Consider the following 22,013-nt stretch of genomic DNA (forward strand, 5'->3'; position numbering starts at 1 on the left):
ATGACTCAGGGAAGTCAAACAGGGGGTCTGTGACAATCTAGAAGGGTGGGATGGGGAGGAAGACGGGAGGGAGCATCTTTTCTTTGGTTTCTTACCCTGGGATTTTTATTAGCCCTCAGAGAGTCAGCTCTCTGTTCTGGACAGATGATTCCCAAACTGTCTTTAAGCTGTGATGGTCCCCTTCAGAGAGAAAAGTATCTTACTTGCCTCAGTCCTTGACTCCCCCTTCCTGATCTTCTCTTCCTTCTCACCTACCTGCTCCTTACATTCTGACTTCTGTAGTAACTGCTCTTTTCTCTTAAAGATCATCAAAGCTGGGTTTTCATCCATCTGTCCTCAGTCATCATCCCTAATGATCATATGCTCTCTTAAAAGTCTTTCCCTCTTGTTTTCTACAATAATTTTGAATGATACTAACCCTTTGGCCATTCCTTTGGTTTCTTATTCGGTAGTTTCTCCTTCACCTTCCACCCACTAACCATAGGTAACCCCAGGGCTCTGCCCACAAGCATCTTTTCTTCTCTTTGGTTTCTTACCCTGGGATTTTTATTAGCCCTCAGAGAGTCAGCTCTCTGTTCTGGACAGATGATTCCCAAACCCATTGATGGAACCATGACTCTTAAATGAGCATGTCCTGCATTTCCTGCATCTACAATTTGAACTGTGCCATGCCCCACCTACCTCTGCTTCACTGACCACCTTAAAGCCTTTCATTGTGTGAATCACGACAAACTGTGGAAAATTCTTAAAGAGATGGGAATACTAGACCACCTTACCTGCCTCCTGTGAAACTTGTTTGCAGGTCAAGAAGCAACAGTTAGAACTGGACATGGAACAACAGACTGGCTTCAAATTGGGAAAGGAGTACGTCAAGGCTGTGTATTGTCACCCTGCTCATTTCACTTATATGCAGAGTACATCATGCAAAATGCTGGGCTGGGTGAAGCACAAATTGGAATCAAGATTGCCGGGAGAAATATCAATAACCTCAGATATGCAGATGACACCACCCTTCTGGCAGAAAAAAAGAGGAACTAAAGAGCCTCTTGATGAAGGTGAAAGAGGAGAGTGAAAAAGTTGGTTTAAAACTCAACATTCAGAAAACTAAGATCATGGCATCTGGTCCCATTACTTCATGGCAAATAGATGGGGAGACAATGGAAACAATGGCAGACTATTTTCTTGGGATCCAAAATCACTGTAGATGGTGACTTCAACCATGAAATTAAAAGATGCTTGCTCCTTGAAAGGAAAGCTATGACAAACTTACTGTATTTTAAAAACAGAGACATTACTTTGCTTACAAAGGTCCATATAGTCAAAGCTATGGTTTTTCCAGTAGTCATGTATGGATGTGGGGGTTGGATCATAAAGAGGACTGACTGAGTGTTGAAGAATCGATGCCTTTGAACCGTGGTATTATAGAAGACTCTTGAGAGTCCCTTGGACTGCAAGGAGATCAAACCAGTCAATCCTAAAGGAAATCAGTCCTGAATATTCACTGGAAGGGCTGATGCTGAAGCAGAAGCTCCAATACTTTGGCCACCTGATGCAAAGGGTGGACTCATCGGAAAAGACCTTGATGCTGGGATAGATTGAGGGAAGGGGGATAAGGGGATGACAGAGGACGAGATGGTTGGATGGCATCGCTGACTCAATGAACATGGGTTTGAGCAAACTGAAGGAGATGGAGAAGGACTGGAAGCCTGGTGTGCTGCAGTCCATGGAGTCACAAAAAGTCAGACATGACAGAGTGAGTAACTGAAGAGCAACAACGGTCTGAAAGCCCTCCTTCCATCTCCTTGTACTGAAATTGCATCGATCCTTAAAGGCTGCTTTTTCTCTACATTTTCCCTATCCCCTCTGCTGCTGCTGAGTCACTTCAGTCGTTGTCCGACACTGTGGGACCCCATAGACAGCAGCCCACCAGGCTCCCCCATCCCTGGGATTCTCCAGGCAAGAACACTGGAGTGGGTTGCCATTGCCTTCTCACCCTTTCCCTCTAAGCACATATAATTTCTCCTCTATGGCATCCATTGAGGTCTTGCTCTTCCAATTGAGATCTGGAGGCATGGGACCTGGATGTCTTAGCTCTTCACTTTGTAGCTGTTTGATTTGGCTAAATTATGTAAGCTGAGTTTTAGGTCCTTTATATGTAAATGGGAGAGAACATTACTACTTACCTTACATAGTCATTACTATGATTACATGAGTTAACATAAGAAAGTGATTTGTAAACTCAAGTGCCATACAGAGATTGGTAGTATCATTACAACCAGAGAGCTTTTTGGCAGTGTAAGCTATCAGAGTGAACATGTCAGTTACTTAGTCATGTCTGACTCTTTGTGACCCCATGGACCATAGCCCAGGAGGCTCCTCTGCCCATGGAATTCTCCAGGCAAGAATACTAGAGTGGGCAGCCATTCCCTGCTCTAGGGGATCTTCCTGACCCAGGGATCAAACCTGGGTCTCCTGCATTGCAGGCAAACTCTTTACTGTCTGAGCCACCAGGGAAGCTATCAGAGTACGTCCAGTCAAATAAATTAATATTTCCATCTCCACTGACTCACTTGGCTGGAAAAACATGTGGACATTCCAATATAAACAGGATTGGGGAGGGGGTGTAAGAGACACATGTCATAATTTATTGAGATATGAGTCCCGGCACCTCATTTTTAAACAAAACCCAAAAAAACCACAGCATATTATTACTTCTTTAATGGTACATATTTATCTCTCTTTTGGTCATTTGGGAACTTGTCTTACCTCTGTAAGGATATCAAGGTCAGAGACCCTGACCTACTGATCACCCTGGAAGGCCAAGAATAACACTTTAAACCTAGTAAGGGCACAGTGTTTCTTGAATTGAATGAAAATAAAATTTGGCACATCTAGGTTTGGGAAAGTGAAATTTAGCCATAACTTATCCGGATAAAATAGACTTGCAAACAATTAAATATGGTGTCTTCAAGATGAAATTGTCTATTTAGTAGGTAATGAAGACTCTGGCACTGTAAGCTTCCACTCAGGATTTGAGGAAAGCACTGAGATGAATTCTGAGAGTCTGTGATTAATTAGCTTAAGTTATTTCTATTATGTCTGCTATCATTTAGCACCTCCTGTATAACAGTAGACACAGAATAGATGTTCAGCAATCAGTGGAAACATTTAACCTGATAATGCTGATGCTGTGGTCAAGCATTCACACTTTCAGTAGCAAGATTCTACAGATTATAAACCAATCTCCTTTTAAAGCCCCCCAAAGCCTTCTTATGCCCTCTACTTTGCCCTGCAGCCTCTTATCCAGTCCTTTATTTCTTGTTTTTAATGCTCCAGCAACACTGAAGGTCTGTGGCTATCCAGATACACTGTAATCATCAGCTCCTTTTGCCTGCACACCTTCAGTTCTATCTGCTTTGCATGCCCACCTATAGAAATCTACTGGTTCAGTCTTACTGAACTCAATTCTATCTTGGCAAGTTTGTCTTCATACCAGACAATGAACTTCCTGAGAGAAAAATTTGGTTCATTTCAAGGTCCTCACCTAGCAGAATATCCTGGCCCAGAGGAGTTAGTCTCCAAAGTTTGGTGAATCAGTACTCGGCCTATTTATCTACAGCACAAGATTAAAGAGTCCCATTGCTTCTTAAATACTTCCAAGGGGAAGGAAACATGTTGCTTAATAAACATAAAACAAAAGCCCCAGTGAGATGAGTATAGAATACTTTTCCTTTTAGAAGTGAAGTGTTAGTTGCTCAGTCATGTCTGACACTTTGTGACCTCATGGACTGTCACCCAACAGGTTTCTCTGTCCATGGAATCTCCAGGCAAGAATACTGGAGTGCACAGCCATTCCCTTCTCTAGGTGATCCTCCTGACCCATAGATTGAAGCTGGGTCACCTGCACTACGGGTGGATTCCTTACTATCTGAGCCACCAGGGAAGCTCTTTCCTTTTAGAGGTTAAAGCGAATACTAAAGCAGGAGTAGATGAGGAAAAATATCTAAAAGGTAAACTCATATTGTATGTAGATTTAGACCCTATCTTCTAAACTGAAATTTAGACAAATTTATCGCTAATAAAAATGTTTTCATGTTTTGAAAATCGCTTCACCAAACTCTTGCATTTAAATGTGCCTCTCTAGCATATTACTAAATGTGTTATCCATTATAACATGGATAATAATGAAGGATTAATGAATGAGTCATTTAAGGGTCCTGCTTATTAATTTTTAAAGCCTCATTGCCTGGAACCTAATTATCAACTGTTATCCATTTACTGGAAAAAGCAGAAACAATAAAATTAATTCAACATTTATTTACTTATTAAAGGCAAGATTTCTTAGAATGTTATAATTTGTCCTTCTTGTCTTTCCTAGACACAACTCAAGGATACCCTCAACGTTTTGCTTACTTCTTTATAAATGTTGCATATTTTAATTATATTTTTGCAGATTCCCATTTAACTCAACTTTAATATTTGATCTTGACTTTGAGACATTTCTGTTTTAGATACCAAATAAATTCCTGTACCCCGTCAGTCATCTTTTTGTTCTGTCAGTGAAGTGTAGGTGACTGAATGTTAAATAAACATTCTTTTCCAAACTCACACTGAAAATAGGATGTTCCATTTATTTATACTATGTATACATGAAAAAAATCTGAGCTTTCTTTCCTTTGGTATCAAAAAACCCACTTCATATACTCCTAAAACTAAATTTTTTAAACTCTAAAAGTCTGTCATGTTTCCCATTGTTAAAACACTGCTATGTTTCTAAGGATTGTAAGCCTTCTTTATATTTGTGGAAAAGTGTTTGGTCCTTTATTACAGTATTTTATTTCAACAAATATTGATTTAGCTTCTGCTATATTGGGTGATGGACAGGGAGGCCTGGCGTACTACGATTCATGGGGTCGCAAAGAGTCGGACACGACTGAGAGACTGATCTGATCTGATCTGATGTTGTAAGAACTGTGCTCGGTGCTGAAGGAGGTGGACTCAGAAATAAATATGGCCCCTGTTCACGATCTCACAGTCTAGTAGGAGAGACAGAATGGTAGACACCATAGTAGGAAGGTGTACTTCACTGGTTTTAATTTCTATTTCCTTAAACTATAGTAGTAGCAAAATGTCAAAATGCCCCAAACACAGTGATATTTGCTACATGGGGATACAAGCTCCTTGCCTTGGATCCGTAGAAAATAGTGGAATAGAATGTTCTCTCAAAGTATAATGACATGTGTCTTGAGATCTACAAACCACTCATGTTCACTCTCAAGCTTGCTAATGTATATCCCCGAAGCCCCACTGAAGAATGGAATAGTGTCTAAATAACAATTTCTTGGGTTATCTTGGTCTTTTAAAACAATCATAGGGATGGAGCAATCAATAAATAGCAATGAGCCTCCATTCTATTTGCAAAACTCTCTATATAAAGTCCTACTCCACTTGTTGGGTGGTGGTGAAAATAAGACCCATAAAAGGTCATGTACATCTACTTCTCAGGTATCGTTGCCAGTGTCAACAACACCTAGGAAGAGGGAATTCCCAACAATTATGGTCCTTCTACAATAATGCAGGTAGACTGGCTGCAACTTGTCCCAAGCAACCAATAGTCTGATGGAAACCAAGATTATGCTCAATAGGTGCTGAAAGATGAGTCATCCCCCCTCAACACCATACAACCCACCATCTTTCTCATTCTGGTTACTGAGCCTTTCTCTTCCTGATTAATTGAAATATTCTGCCAATCTCCTTTTACCAATATATACAGCCATTACTTTCTTCAAGACCATTTATTGGACTCCTAACTTAGGAACTGGTCTAAATTATTCTAAGACCTTTTTCAAATCTTCACAAAACAGCAAGACAAATTAAGTGCTATTATTTTCATTCAATAGTTGAATCTGTCAGAGGGGTTATATACATTGCCCAGTAGTAGAGCTGAGATTTGAATTTAGGACTATGTTTTCTTAGAAATTAAGGCATAATATGGGGTTGGTCAAAAATTCACTGGGGTTTTTCCATACAATGTTACAGAAAAACCAAAACAATTTTTGACCAAAGCAATATTTACTTAAATAAATATTCCTGAGCACATAAGTATATGAAGAACAGTGTGCTAAAAGCTGCAAATAACTCAAAGATCCTTACCCTCAAAGAGAATCTAAAAGGAGAAATGGGGAATGGGGGAGGTGTTAATCTCTTAGAGCTGTGGAATAGAATGAATTTTCTTTATCATCATAAAAAGCTACACAATAAATTTTGTATTTTATATAGAAACCTGTATGAAGGTCAAGAAGCAACAGTTAGAACTGGACATGGAACAATGGACTGGCTCCAAATTGAGTAGGAGTATGTCAAGGCTGTATATTTTCACCCTGCTGATTTCACTTATATGCAGAGCACATCATGAGAAATGTTGCGCTGGATGAAGCACAAGTTGGAATCAAGATTGCCGGGAGAAATATCAATAACCTCAGTTATGCAGATGGCACCACCCTCCTAGCAGAAAGTGAAGAGGAACTAAAGAGCCTCTTGAAGAAGGTGAAAGAGGAGAGTGAAAAAGATGGCTTAAAACTCAACATTCAAAAAATACATTGTGGCATCCAGTGCCATAACTTCATGGCAAATAGATGGGGAGACAATGGAAACAGTGACAGACATTATTTTCTTGGGCTCCAAATCACTTTGACAGTGACTGCAGCCATGAAATTAAAAGATGTTTGATCCTGGAAGGAAAGCTATGATAAATCTAGACAGCATGTTAAAAAGCGGAGACTTCACTTTGCCTACAAAGGTCCATATAGTCAAAGCTATGGTTTTTCCAGCAGTCATGTATGGATGTGAGAGTTAGACCATGAAAAAGGCTTAGCGCTGAAGAATTGAGAGACTCTTGAGAGACCCTTGGACTTCAAGGAGATGAAACCAGTCAATCCTAAAGGAAATCAACCCTTAATATTCATTAAAAGGACTGATGCTGAAGCCGAAGCACCAATACTTTGGCCACCTGGTGCAAAGAGCTAGCTCATTGGAAAAGATCCTGATGCTGGGAAAGACTGAAGGAAAAAGGAGAAGGAACAGCAGAGGATGAGATGGTCAGATAGTGTCACTGAGTCAATGGGCATGAATCTGAGCAAACTCCGGAGACAGTGAAGGGCAGAGGAGCCTGGTATGCTGCAATCCATACAAAGAGTCAGACATGACTTGGCGACTGAACATCAACAAAACAAGTATGTAGTGGTTAACATTGGCTTTAATGTGTGTTTTGCTGATGACAATATAGAACGTCTTTTAATATGGTTATCTGCCTTATGCATATCTTCTTTGGTAAGTTGTCTATTCAGAACTCTTTGTCCATCTATTTTTTTCTTATTAGGGCTTCTCTGGTAGCTCAGATGGTAAAGAATCTACCTGCGATGGAAGAGATCCAGGTTGGGAAGATGACTATTTAAGTTTTATGCACTCTTTGCATGTTTTAGACATAAGTTCTTTATCAGATATGTGTTCTGCAAATTTTTGCCAATTTTTTGGCTTTTTTAAAAGCTGAAGTATAGTTGATCTACCATGCATTAGTTTCAGAAATACAGCACAGTGATTTGTGACACACACACACACACACACATTACATCTTCTTTATCCATTCCTCTGTCAGTGGACATTCAGGTTGCTTCCTCTTAGGAGTTTCTTTTATAGAGCTGAAGTTTTTCATTTTAATAAAGGTTAACATCAACTTTTTCTTTCATGGCTTATGCTTTTTTGTGTTATATCTATAAAATTATTATCAAACACAAGGTCACAAGACTTTCTTGTCTGTTTTAATCTATAAGTTGTAGAGTCTTGCATTTTATATTTGCCCATGATTCATTTTGTATATAATTTTTGCAAAAGATGTATGGTGTCTGGGGTCATTTTACTTTGCATGCGTGTCAAGTTGCTTCAGCTGTGTTCAACTCTTTGTGATACTATGGACCATAACCCACCAGGCTCCTCTGTCCATGGGATTCTCCAGGCAAGAATACTGAATTGGGTTGCCATTTCCTCCTCCAGAGAATATTCCTGACTCAGGGATCAAACCTGCATCTCTTATGTCTCCTGCATTGGCAGGTGGGTTCTTTACCACTGGCGCTACCTGGGAAGTCCATATGGACATCCAATTGTTCCAGTATCCTAATGGTGAAATTTAATATCAGAAGAATAAATGGATGTTGTAGGTTATATGATGAATTAATAAATAAAACCAATGTGATGATTAAAATGCTTTTGAGTTTGTAAAGTATTAGGAGTCTTTAACATGAGCCATTTACAAAGAAACTGGGGCTCAGCAGATGAAGCAGCAGACTACAGTAAACTACTGCACAGTCCTCGGAGAACTGAAAACAAATGATGGCGGTCATCAGTGTTCAGTATCTACGGAGCTTATTCAAGAAGGTTCAACCCTTGATACTGCTGCTGCTAAGTCACGTCAGTTGTGTCCGACTCTGTGCGACCCCATAGACGGCAGCCCACCAGGCTCCCCCGTCCCTGGGATTCTCCAGGCAAGAACACTGGAGTGGGTTGCCATTTCCTTCTCCAATGCATGAACGTGAAAAGTGAAAGTGAAGTCGCTCAGTCGCGTCTGACTCTTTGCGACCCCATGGACTGCAGCCTACCAGGTTCTTCCGTCCATGGGAGTTTCCAGGCAAGAGTACTGGAGTGGGTCTCCAGTGCCTTCTCCACTCTTGATACTACTACACCTTTATGGTTTCTCTCTTTTGGCTTCTGGCATCTTTTCTGTCTTCAGCAGTCTACTTTTAACACATGCATACCACTCAGACTGGTTTTACTTCTTTAGTTAGAATTCCTGGGTTACACCTAAATAGCATACATAGCATTGCAGACCCTCAGCCACAATGAGGCTCCTCTCCTCCCCACCTCAAACAGCAGTGCTCACAGTCTCTGTGGGGACTCTATTTCCCATGGGTTTGCTACTTCCTTAGGCCTGCCTGCTGACATTCTGACAGCTCCAGATACTAGCAGGGGCATATCTTTTGCCATTTTACTGAGTCACACAGTTCATTTCCCTGTAACACCACCAAAGCCCCTTTGTTTTTAATCAAAGAGAACATCCTCAGCCTGGTATCATGAAAGGAACACTGACTAAATGAAAGATGTTGAGGTACCAGTTCAGGTTAGGTGATTCTGTGCCAGGCATTCCATTTCTGTAAATCTTAATTCACTCATTCAACTGAAAGTTTTTAAATTCTCTGCTTCTAAAAAAGCATGTAAGTTGGCAAGAGTTTTTGTTGCTTTTTTCTTTAGATTTTAAAAATTGAAGTAGATTTGATTTATAATGTTGTATAAGCTTTAGGTTTAAGACAAAGTGATTCAGTTACATATACATATATACATTTACTCTTTTAGATATACATATTACTTTTTCAGACTCTTTTCCCATATAGGTTATTACAAAGAATTAAGTATAGTTCCCTGTGCTATACAGTAGGTCCTTGTTAGTTATCTATTTTATGCACACTACTATATATGTATATAATAGATAACCTAGAAAAATTAGGTTTTTATTCAACTAAAAATTAAATAATGGTAAAGCACTTGAGGAGTAAGAAAACAGTAGAAAATATGAAAGGGGCATTGAAATAGGAGAAAGATGGTTTAAATAGCCAACTTGCATAGGTTCAGCCATAAATAAATAGACAATATTATGACATGTTAAGTGGCTTCCACAGCCTTTACAGAAACACCATTCTCAAAATTTGTCTCTGTCATAAGTTCTAGCTTTCAAAGGCAGGAAGAACACAGATCCAAATAGCACGGTCTTTCCCCAGGGAATGTTTTACTCAGCTGTTAAATGTTCCCACCAGAAATCTTTTTGAAAGTCCTGAAACATATTTCATCCGCCCCTCCCCATTTTCCTACAGAAACAAAATTAACTGTTCCCTCATTGGCAGTTCCTTCGCTTCTTTTAAAACTTTGTGAAGGAAACATGGCTTTGTGTGGGTTATTTTCATTCCTCTAACATCCATAATGAAAGAGTCGGCTTCATGGATTCACTGAAAGAATTATTGAAGCTTCAGTTCAGCCCTTCATTATTGCCAGGGATAAAAGAAACAAAAGGTGATTTGCACTGGAGAATTTGCAGCATGAAGTGTCTGTTAAATAAAGCCAGCAGCAAACATCCTCCAGGCAGGAATGGGGATCCCTTCTATAAAGCATGCACACGCCTCCACTTGACCCATGGGCTTTGGACAAGGGAGAACGCCAATATGATTCCATTGGACAGAGTGACAAAATCCAGGGTTTGAAAAAACACAAAGGCTGAGGGCAGCTCTGAGATTCGCTGCTAAGCAACCCAGTCCTCCTTCCCCAGCCCTTACCTCCCCCACCACCACCATAAAAAATAAAGTGAAAGCTACTGACTGTGGGAAAGGAAGATGGACTCAGGTTGAAGAGAAACTGCAAACTGGCTCTTTAAAATCTTTTCATGTATACCTGCAGCTGATTGATGTCAATGTATAGCAAAAACCACCACAATATTGTAAAGTAATTAGCCTCCAATTATAAAAACTAAATTAATGAAAAGAAAAAAACAAACAAACAAAAAATCCTTCCATTAGAGCCAGCTGGCCTGAGCTCATAAGTAATTGCTAAGTAAAGGAGAAGAAAACTTGTTTTGGGGGCCCCAGGGGGGTCCCTCGAAGCATTCCCCTTATAGGGAACATGCCAAACATGAGTATTGCGATGATAAGTGTGTCCTGTGACTCTGGCTCCATTCTCCTAGATGGCAGCGGAGAGGGCATGGTGGTTAATCCCTGTAATTGCCAGCTTGATCAGCTTCAATCAGCTCTACTTTATCAGGCTCTGTCCTATCTAGTCCAGATTAAAGTGAGACTGTGAAAAGAAGAGAAGCGAAAAGGAAAGATATAAACATCTGAATGCAGAGTTCCAAAGAATAGCAAGAAGAGATAAGAAAGCCTTCTTCAGCAATCAATGCAAAGAAACAGAGGAAAACAACAGAATGGGAAAGACTAGGGATCGCTTCAAGAAAATCAGACATACCAAAGGAACATTTCATGCAAAGATGAGCTCGATAAAGGACAGAAATGGTATGGACCTAACAGAAGCAGAAGGTATTAAGAAGAGATGGCAAGAATACACAGAAGAACTGTACAAAAAAGATCTTCATGACCAAGATAATCACAATGGTGTGATCACTGACCTAGAGCCAGACATCCTGGAATGTGAAGTCAAGTGGGCCTTAGAAAGCATCACTACGAACAAAGCTAGTGGAGGTGATGGAATTCCAGTGGAGCTATTTCAAACCCTGAAAGATGATGCTGTGAAAGTGCTTCACTCAATATGCCAGCAAATTTGGAAAACTCAGCAGTGGCCACAGGACTGGAAAAGGTCAGTTTTCATTCCAATCCCGAAGAAAGGCAATGCCAAAGAATGCTCAAACTACTGCACAATTGCACTCATCTCACACGCTAGTAAAGTAATGCTCAAAATTCTCCAAGCCAGGCTTCAGCAATATGTGAACCATGAACTTCCTGATGTTCAATCTGGTTTTAGAAAAGGCAGAGGAACCAGAGATCAAATTGCCAACATCCACTGGATCATGGAAAAAGCAAGAGAGTTCCAGAAAAGTGTCTATTTCTGCTTATTGACTATGCCCAAGCCTTTGACTGTGTGGATCACAGTAAACTGTGGAAAATTCTGAAAGAGATGGGAATACCAGACCACCTGATCTGCCTCTTGAGAAATTTGTATGCAGGTCAGGAAGCAACAGTTAGAACTGGACATGGAGCAAGAGATTGGTTCCAAATAGGAAAAGGAGTACGTCAAGGCTGTATATTGTCACCCTGCTTATTTAACTTTTATGCAGAGTACATCATGAGAAACGCTGGACTGGAAGAAACACAAGCTGGAATCAAGATTGCCGGGAGAAATATCAATAACCTCAGATATGCAGATGACACCACCCTTATGGCAGAAAGTGAAGAGGAACTCAAAAGCCTCTTGATGAAAGTGAAAGTGGAGAGTGAAAAAGTTGGCTTAAAGCTCAACATTCAGAAAACGAAGATCATGGCATCCGGTCCCATCACTTCATGGGAAATAGATGAGGAAACTGTGGAAACAGTGTCAGACTTTATTTTTCGGGGCTGAAAAATCACTGCAGATGGTGACTGCAGCCATGAAATTAAAAGACACTTACTCCTTGGAAGGAAAGTTATGACCAATCTAGATAGCATATTCAAAAGCAGAGACATTACTTTGCCAACAAAGGTTCATCTAGTCAAGGCTATGGTTTTTCTTGTGGTCATGTATGGATGTGAGAGTTGGACTGTGAAGAAGGCTGAGCACCAAAGAATTGATGCTTTAGAACTGTGGTGTTGGAGAAGACTCTTGAGAGTCCCTTGGACTGCAGGGAGATCCAACCAGTTCATTCTGAAGGAGATCAGCCCTGGAATTTCTTTGGAAGGAATGATGCTAAAGCTGAAACTCCAGTACTTTGGCCACCTCATGCGAAGAGTTGACTCATTGGAAAAGACTCTGATGCTGGGAGGGATTGGGGGCAGGTGGAGAAGGGGACGATAGAAGATGAGATGGCTGGATGGCATCACTGACTTGATGGACGTGAGTCTGAGTGAACTCTAGGAGTTGGTGTAAGACAAGGAGGCCTGGCGTGCTGCGATTCATGGGGTTGCAAAGAGTCGGACAAGACTGAGCGATCCATCTGATCTGATCTGATCTTACCATGCATACCATCATCATTCTCATTCCAGCCTGTATTTACTGAGTTCTCCTGGACTCCAGAACCCAAACCAGTGCTTTTTGTACCCCAGCTCATGTAGTCTTCAAAATCATACCAAAAGTAGACATTATTCACCCAATTTTATAGACTAGAAAACTGATGCTCAGAAAGTGAAAGTTAATGTGAAGTTGCTCAGTCGTGTCTGACTCTCTGCGACCTCATGGACTGTAGCCTACCAGGTTCCTCCGCCCATGGGATTTTCCAGGCAAGAACACTTGGAGTGTTGCCATTTCCTTCTCCAAATGCTCAGAAAGATCAGGGTAAAAACTGGCTGGGGCAGGATTTGATCCCATGCCTACCTCATTCTGAAGTCTATAATTTTTCACCCTTTTATATACTAACTATAGCATGTACACATGGCCTTGGTCACTTGCTAGGAGGGTGGCTTTGTGATGTGACCCTGTTGTGACTTCCCGTTGAAGGCCACTCTCTTTTTAGAGAGCCAGTACAGTATCACAGATGAGTGTATAGATTCCATACTTTCTTGTTTCAGATTCTAGCACTTCATCTTGCTAGCTGAGGAACTTTAGCAAATCATTTCTCTTCTGTGTCTCAGTTTCCTCAGCCCCACCTACTTTATAGGTCATTTATGAAGCTGGGATGGGTTTCTGAATATAATGCCATTAGAGGGACTCTTGGCACATAGAAGGCCACTCGTGAAATCTTTCCTATTATTGCTTGCCTCATAGGAGACTGAGGAAGAAGGGACATGTCCTATCATGTGTTAGTCGCTCTGTCATGTATGACTCTTTGTGACACCATGGACTGTACCCACCAGGCTCCTCTGTTCATGAATTCTCTAGGCAGGAATACTGGAGAGGGTAGCTGTTCTTTTCTCCATGGGATCTTCCTGATCCAGATATGAAACTTGATCTCCTGCATTACAGATGGATTCTTTACTGTCTGAGCCACCAGGGAAGCCCCGGAAGAAGGGACATGTTACAACAAAATATAAGAGCACTCCTGATGCTCATGGTTTTTGAAAAGGAAGCATAATATACTACAAATCAGCACAGATTTTATAGAGAAAGTTGGAAAATACCAGCATCAGCTCTGAGTCTTGTCATGTCATTACTTTTAAAGTCTGATGGTTCTGAGCTGTGCCTGTGGAAAGGGCCAATCGATTTGAAGTCAGCCGACTGCCTTGCCAATTTTTTTTAATGTTGTTGTTAAAACATCTGTTAGTCAAGAATTATTACACAAGAGGTGGAGAAGAGTTCTTGAGAACAAGAGGTTAAGTAACTTTCTCAGAGGTTAAATCAATAGTGAGACTAAACACAACCCATAATTCCCAATCCTCAATCCTCTCCTCTTCCTCTTGAGTCATGCTTTTCTTTTGAATGTTTGGGAAGCCATTCACTCTTCAAATCTTGGGAGAAAAAAATAAAACTTTCACATAAAAACATACCTGCTTAGTCAGGAGGAACCAAAAGCAAGTCACACCAGTTTGTTATTTACTTTTTTAAAAAATCATAACCAAGATAAATGTACATGCAGCCTCACAAGCATTACCAGCTTGGCATTCTAACTTAGTACTTCCTCCCTCTGCTCGCAACTCAATCCCCCACCAAACAACTGTGATGAATAGGTTTCTCAGAACCACGCTTGAGGATCCAACCTGCTTCTCAAGGTTATATAAAGAACCAGTGCAAAAGAAGTTAATTAGGGTTGGGCCATTTGTTAACACCCTGGATTACGGTTCTATCAGCAGCAAGTAGGGCAGAAAACAACTCTAGCAGTCTGCTAGTATGAGCGCTGTGCTGTGCTATAAGACAACATCCTAACTCTAGCTTCAGTCTAGAAGAGGAAGGAGAGTTACATTCCATAATAAGGCCATCCCGAGATTTCACCATAGGTTTGCCCCTACTGTGGAAATCACTGCAGTTCCAGCCTAGAGAGAACACAACACAGGAGGTCTATTCTAAGGGCCACATTCATCCTTCCAGACACATTTCAGCTTAGAGACCAGAGGTTTAAAACTCTCCCCTGAGCCTTCTCCTCAGTTCTACAGTAAGGACTTGGAACACACACCCTCCTTGCTCATCAAAGAGGGGAAATGCGAGTTAGAGACAAAAGAATTTCTGCTTGTTTTGATTTTTTTAAGTTTTAAAGAAAACAGAGCATATATAATTAGGGTAAAAGAGCCTAGATCAATTTCACTGTTTCCTGACCTACTCACTTCTTCTTTGTCCTTTGGAAGCAAAGACAAAGACATCAAGAAACTTCAAGAAATCACATTGGAGACAAGAAACATGGGTGATGTTTGGCATCCAATGTCTTCGTGTTTTCAGTGAGGTGTGTGTGTAGAGCAGGGAAAAGAAGCAATGGTCCTCTCCAGATTCATTCCATAACTCAACTGTGGAAGACACTACAGGCAGGGAAAAAGAAGCTGCAGCCCTGGAACCCGTGGTCCTAGAGCTATAGGAATAGTTCTCTGTGTCCTCTACCCAACAAAGTAAGCTACCTCCTGAATTTGCTTACTCTGTGTCAGGAGCCAAGCTGGGTGACATCAATGCATTGTTTCAGTTAAACCCAGCCAAAGCCCTGACAAGCACTACTATCCTCTTTCCTAAATAGAAGATGGCTACTCAGAAAGGTTGAGACACTTGCCTGTAGCTGCACAGCCATTTGTGGGGATAAAGAATCTGCCCAATCCCCTAAGTTTGAAGTAGGAGTAGGTCCTTGCTCAATAACACCTACAGGAGATAGTGACAGTAACAAAAGTTGACAGAGATGTCTGATGTGTGGAATATGCTTTTGGCAGCTATCATGAGGCATTTGCCAACAATAGCCAGGACAAGAATTACTTTTCCAATCCAGTGAGAGGTGTGTCCACCAGGGAAGGCCACCAACATGGAGACGGAGGGCTCCCTGGAGGAGGCATTGATCACACCTGTGTAGTTGGGTTGCTGGGCACCACAATGCTGCCTTTAGCTGGCTACATGGAGAGGAGAGAGAGGTCTATCATTTTCTCCAGTGGTGGGAACTGGTGTTTGTTTCAATTGCTTTAGCCTCAGGGCCCTTAAGTCTGTTCCAGGTGCCTTCTGTTGCCTTGGGAGACAAAGGACAGAATCTAATACTGACTTAGGGAATAGAATATGCTGACTCAACATTGAACACAGAAACCAGGCTGACAAAAGCTTGCCCTTTCAACACTGCACCTAAAATGAAAATACTATGAAGTCCAAGGTCTGTTAAGTCAATCAGTGAGTTGGTTGGTCACAAGACCATAGAATGTTAGAGTGTGGTATTCTGCCCATTTTCTTCCAAGGGAAAGTAAAGAGATTCAGACAGGTGAGATGATTTCCGCCACAGTTTGTTGCAAATGTAATTGCATAAGGTTGTTGCAAATGTAATTGCAGTTTGGGACCATGAATTTTAAATCATTATAACCAGGCTCAAACACATCTTTATTCATCAAAATAGGAAACATTACAAGCAATACATTTTTGCCAATGAGAAATAAGTTCATTCCTGTAGCATAAAAATCCATGCTTCAGGATTCAACGAACTCTTGCGAAGCATTTCCTGCCTCCGTCTGGTTGTGGAAGCATTTTCCCTGCAAAAAGTTGTCAAAATGCTTGAAGAAGTGGTAGTCTATTGGCAAGAGGTCAGGTGAATATGGTGGATGAGACAAAACTTCGTACCCAATTTGTCCAACTTTTGAAGTGTTGGTTGTGTGACATGCAGTTGGCACAGTTATGGAGAAGAATTGGCCCATTTGTTGAGCAATGCCAGCTTGCAGGCATTGCAGTTTTCAGTGTATCTCATCAATTTGCTGAGCATACTTTTCAGATGTAATGATTTCACTGGGACTCAGAAAGCTGTAGTGGGTCAGACAGGCAGCAGACCACGAAACAGTGACCATGACCTTATTTTGGTGCAAGTTTGACTTTGGGAAGTGCTTTGGAGTTTCTTCTCGGTCCAACCACTGAGCTGGCCATTGCTGGTTGTCATATAAAATCAACTTTTCATCGCATGTCACAATCCTGTTGAAAAATGGTTCACTGTTGTTGCATAGAATAAGAGGACAACACTTCGAAACAATTTTTTTTCTTTGCAGTCAGCTCATGATGCACCCACTTATCAAGGTTTTTCACCTTTCCAAATTTGCTTCTAATGCCAAACCACCACAGAATGATCGACGTTGAGTTCTTTAGCAACTTCTCGTGTAGTTGTAAGAGGATCAGCTTCGATGATTGCCCTCAATTGGCCATTGTCAACTTCCGATGGTTGGCCACTGTGTTCCTCATCTTCAAGGCTCTCATCCGCTTTGCAAAACTCTTGAACCAGCACTACACTGTATGTTTGCTAGCAGTCCCTGGGGTAAATGCCTTGTTGATGTTGCAAATTGTCTCCACTGCTTTATGACACACTTTTAAACTCAAGTAAGAAAATCACTCAAGAATGAAACTAGAACACTTTCTAACACCATGCACAAAAATAAACTCAAAATGGATTAAAGAAGACCAGAAACTATAAAACTCCTGGAGGAGAACATAGGCAAAACACTCTCCGACATACATCACAGCAGGATCCTCTATGACCCACCTCCCAGAATATTGGAAATAAAAGCAAAAATAAACAAATGGGATCTAATTAAAATTAAAAGTTTCTGCACAACAAAAGAAACTATAAGCAAGGTGAAAAGACAGCCTTCAGAATGGGAGAAAATAATAGCAAATGAAGCAACTGACAAACAACTAATCAGAAAAAGAAATAAAAGGAATACAAATTGGAAAAGAAGAAGTAAAGCTCTCACTGTTTGCAGATGACATGATCCTCTACATAGAAAACCCTAAAGACTCCACCAGAAAATTACTAGAACTAATCAATGACTATAGTAAAGTTGCAGGATATAAAATCAACACACAGAAATCCCTTGCATTCCTATACACTAATAATGAGAAAACAGAAAGAGAAATTAAGGAAACAATTCCATTCACCATTGCAACGGAAAGAATAAAATACTTAGGAATATATCTACCTAAAGAATCTAAAGACCTATATATAGAAAACTATAAAACACTGGTGAAAGAAATCAAAGAGGACACTAACAGATGGAGAAATATACCATGTTCATGGATTGGAAGAATCAATGTAGTGAAAATGAGTATATTACCCAAAGCAATCTATAGATTCAATGCAATCCCTATCAAGCTACCAACAGCATTCTTCACAGAGCTAGAACAAATAATTTCACAATTTGTATGGAAAAACAAAAAACCTCGAATAGCCAAAGCGATCTTGAGAAAGAAGAATGGAACGGGAGGAATCAACCTACCTGACTTCAGGCTCTACTACAAAGCCACAGTTATCAAGACAGTATGGTACTGGCACAAAGACAGAAATATAGATCAATGGAACAAAATAGAAAGCCCAGAGATAAATCCACGCACATATGGACACCTTATCTTCGACAAAGGAGGCAAGAATATACAATGGATAAAAGACAATCTCTTTAACAAGTGGTGCTGGGAACTCTGGTCAACCACTTGTAAAAGAATGAAACTAGAACACTTTCTAACACCATACACAAAAATAAACTCAAAATGGATTAAAGATCTAAATGTAAGACCAGAAACTATAAAACTCCTAGAGGAGAACATAGGCAAAACACTCTCTGACATACATCACAGCAGGATCCTCTATGACCCACCTCCCAGAATATTGGAAATAAAAGCAAAAATAAACAAATGGGACCTAATTAACCTTAAAAGCTTCTGCACATCAAAGGAAACTATTAGCAAGGTGAAAAGACAGCCTTCAGAATGGGAGAAGATAATAGCAAATGAAGCAACTGACAAACAACTAATCTCGAGAATATACAAGCAACTCCTCCAGCTCAACTCCAGAAAAATAAATGACCCAATCAAAAAATGGGCCAAAGAACTAAATAGACATTTCTCCAAAGAAGACATACAGATGGCTAACAAACACATGAAAAGATGCTCAACATCACTCATTATCAGAGAAATGCAAATCAAAACCACTATGAGATACCATTTCACACCAGTCAGAATGGCTGCGATCCAAAAGTCTACAAGTAATAAATGCTGGAGAGGGTGTGGAGAAAAGGGAACCCTCTTACACTGTTGGTGGGAATGCAAACTAATACAGCCACTATGGAGAACAGTGTGGAGATTCCTTAAAAAACTGGAAATAGACATGCCTTATGATCCAGCAATCCCACTGCTGGGCATACACACTGAGAAAACCAGAAGGGAAAGAGACACGAGTACCCCAATGTTCATCGCAGCACTGTTTATAATAGCCAGGACATGGAAGCAACCTAGATGTCCATCAGCAGATGAATGGATAAGAAAGCTGTGGTGCATATACACAATGGAGTATTCTTTGGAAAGTTCCATAGAGCTTTTACAGAAAGATGTGGTGCAGCTCCATGCTCCTCGATACCAGTCTATGAGAAGGGATGTAATTGGCTGTACTCAGGAGATGGATTTCATTCTTTGGCCTCGGAATGATATTGAAAAAATTGTCTGTCTCCTGTTCTCTAGGTGGAAGGAATCTGATGAGCCTTTTAGGCCTGTTCAGGCCAAATTTGAGTTTCATCACGGTGACTATGAAAAACAGTTTCTGCATGTACTGAGCCGAAAGGACAAGACTGGAATTGTTGTCAACAATCCTAACCAGTCGGTGTTTCTCTTCATTGACAGACAGCACTTGCAGACTCCAAAAAACAAAGCTACGATCTTCAAGTTATGCAGCATCTGCCTCTACCTGCCACAGGAACAGCTTACCCACTGGGCAGTTGGCACCATTGAGGATCACCTCCATCCCTACATGCCAGAATAGAGTGCTGACCAGCAAAATGGAGAAGATCAGAGAGTGCAGCAGCAATTTTTTTTTTTCTTACCACTTGATTCTTTCAGAGTTTAAAGAAAAATGGACTCATGCACAGAACACTATGCATTTTGAAACTTGTTCATCCTGGATTTTTTTTTTTAATCATTTGTATCTCAGAACTTAAATTTAGATGTCTTCTGCACAGACTGTGTGAAAGAAGATGCTTTGCATATTTGCTGCACTGCATCAGCATCTTACTAAAAATGTGAAATGAAAGGACTATTGTACACTGAAATGCTTAAATGTTTCTGAAAGCACAAGGTGATACTCATTTTTGATGGTCTTTCCATTTGTGCTGGTGTTGGCCTCTTTGACACCTGTCATCAGTATTTGGAGGGTGAGAAGTGAATGTAACAGGTATAAACGTTTTTAAAACTTATAGCTTTGCTATAATCACCGTTGTTCAGAGCAGTGTCAGATTCATTCTAATGGCCAAAAGTGGTTGTTTAAAAAAGAAAAAGAAGATACAACCATGGGAAAGAAATCTTTAAAAAGCATCTCATTGTAGGCAGTCTTGCCTCATATATTACTGGGTCATGTTTGTTTCCTGGTACTCATAAATGTATGTGTTTTATTTCCAGATCTCTTTCCCTAAGTTGCTGTTATGAAAGAGTATTCTGCCGAGTGTGCACAGTTACACACATTAAAGCAGATCTGGAGTCTGAAGTAGCTAAACGGCTATGAAACTGAGAAATACATTCATAGCTGCAGAAACCACAATAGGTAGAGGACTTTCCTTTTGGTTTTTGGTTTTGAAAAGAAGAGATTTTTATTATAAAGAAAAACAATTCCAGTGAATTGTGCAGAAATACTGGTTTTTACACCATCCTAAAGGAAAACTTAGGGTTTTTTTGATGTAGAAAAGTTATTAAAGTTGGGATCTTAAATTGTGCGGGGAGGAAAAAAAACACCATTGAGTGTCAAAGTTCTAAAAGCAGAACTCATTTTGTGCAATGAACATAAGGAAAGACTACTGTATAGTTTTTTTGTTTGTTTTATTTTTCTTTAAATGAAGAAAAGCTTTGCTTAAGGGTTGCATACTTTTATTGGAGTAAATCTGAATGATCCTACTCCTTTGGAGTAAAACTTAGTGCTTACCGGTTTCCAATTGTATTTAGCTTCTGGTTGGAATTTGAATAAATGAAAACCTAAATAAAATAGGTGAAAGTTCCCTGACTATTCAGGTGAATACACAAAAAAAAAAAAAAAAAAAAAAAAAAAAAAAAACAACTAATCTCAAAAATATACAAGCAACTCCTGCAGCTCAATTCCAGAAAAATAAACGACCCAATCAAAAAATGGGCCAAAGAACTAAATAGACATTTCTCCAAAGAAGACATACAGATGGCTAACAAACACATGAAAAGATGCTCAACATCACTCATTATTAGAGAAATGCAAATTAAAACCACAATGAGGTACCATTTCACGCCAGTCAGAATGGCTGCGATCCAAAAGTCTACAAGCAATAAATGCTGGAGAGGGTGTGGAGAAAAGGGAACCCTCTTACACTGTTGGTGGGAATGCAAACTAGTACAGCCACTATGGAGAACAGTGTGGAGATTCCTTAAAAAACTGGAAATAGAACTGCCATACGACCCAGCAATCCCACTGCTGGGCATACACACCGAGGAAACCAGAATTGAAAGAGACACGTGTACCCCAATGTTCATTGCAGCACTGTTTATAATAGCCAGGACATGGAAATAACCTAGATGTCCATCAGCAGATGAATGGATAAGAAAGCAGTGGTACCTATACACAATGGAGTATTACTCAGCCATTAAAAAGAATACATTTGAATCAGTTCTAAGGAGGTGGATGAAACTGGAGCCTATTATAGAGAGTGAAGTAAGCCAGAAAGAAAAACACCAATACAGTATACTAATGCATATATATGGAATTTAGAAAGATGGTAACAATAACCCTGTATGCGAGACAGCAAAAGAGACACAGATGTATAGAACAGTCTTTTGGACTCTGTGGGAGAGGGAGCGGGGGATGATTTGGGAGAATGGCATTAAAACATGTATAATATCATATAAGAAACGAATCGCCAGTCCAGGTTCAATGCAGGATACAGGAAGCCTGGGGCTGGTACACTGGGATAATCCAGAGGGATGGTATGGGGAGGGAGGTGGGAGAGGAGTTCAGGATGGAGAACATATGTACACCCGTGGCAGATGCATGTTGATGTATGGCAAAACCAATACAATATTGTAAAGTAAAAATAATAATAATAATAAAAGAAAAAAAAAAAGAAAATCACTCAAATTTGTTTTTGTCTAACATCATTTCCCTGAAGTAAAGTCGCTCAGTTGTGTCTGACTCTGCA

The 22,013-nt window shown here is 40.2% G+C and overlaps 2 protein-coding genes across 17 annotated transcripts in view; one reads left to right on the forward strand and one right to left on the reverse strand.

The window, feature by feature from the left end:
- ADAMTSL1 (ADAMTS like 1) overlaps positions 1-22,013 on the reverse strand; it is a 1,145,195-nt gene that overhangs the window by 840,344 nt on the left and 282,838 nt on the right. The gene's annotated exons all lie outside the window — the stretch shown is intronic.
- LOC129648507 (uncharacterized protein C6orf62 homolog) lies at positions 19,157-20,855 on the forward strand. The gene has a single exon (XM_055574928.1). It carries the CDS (start codon positions 19,157-19,159, stop codon positions 19,625-19,627), a length of 471 nt encoding a protein of 156 aa, XP_055430903.1. The 3' UTR covers positions 19,628-20,855.

This window comes from Bubalus kerabau, chromosome 4, assembly GCF_029407905.1.
Source record: "Bubalus kerabau isolate K-KA32 ecotype Philippines breed swamp buffalo chromosome 4, PCC_UOA_SB_1v2, whole genome shotgun sequence".
In the NCBI taxonomy this organism is placed as follows: domain Eukaryota; kingdom Metazoa; phylum Chordata; class Mammalia; order Artiodactyla; family Bovidae; genus Bubalus; species Bubalus kerabau.

Bases quoted from the DNA above. Each gene is read 5' to 3' on its own strand.
- LOC129648507 (XM_055574928.1), top strand. From the start codon at position 19,157: ATGGAGTATTCTTTGGAAAGTTCCATAGAGCTTTTACAGAAAGATGTG.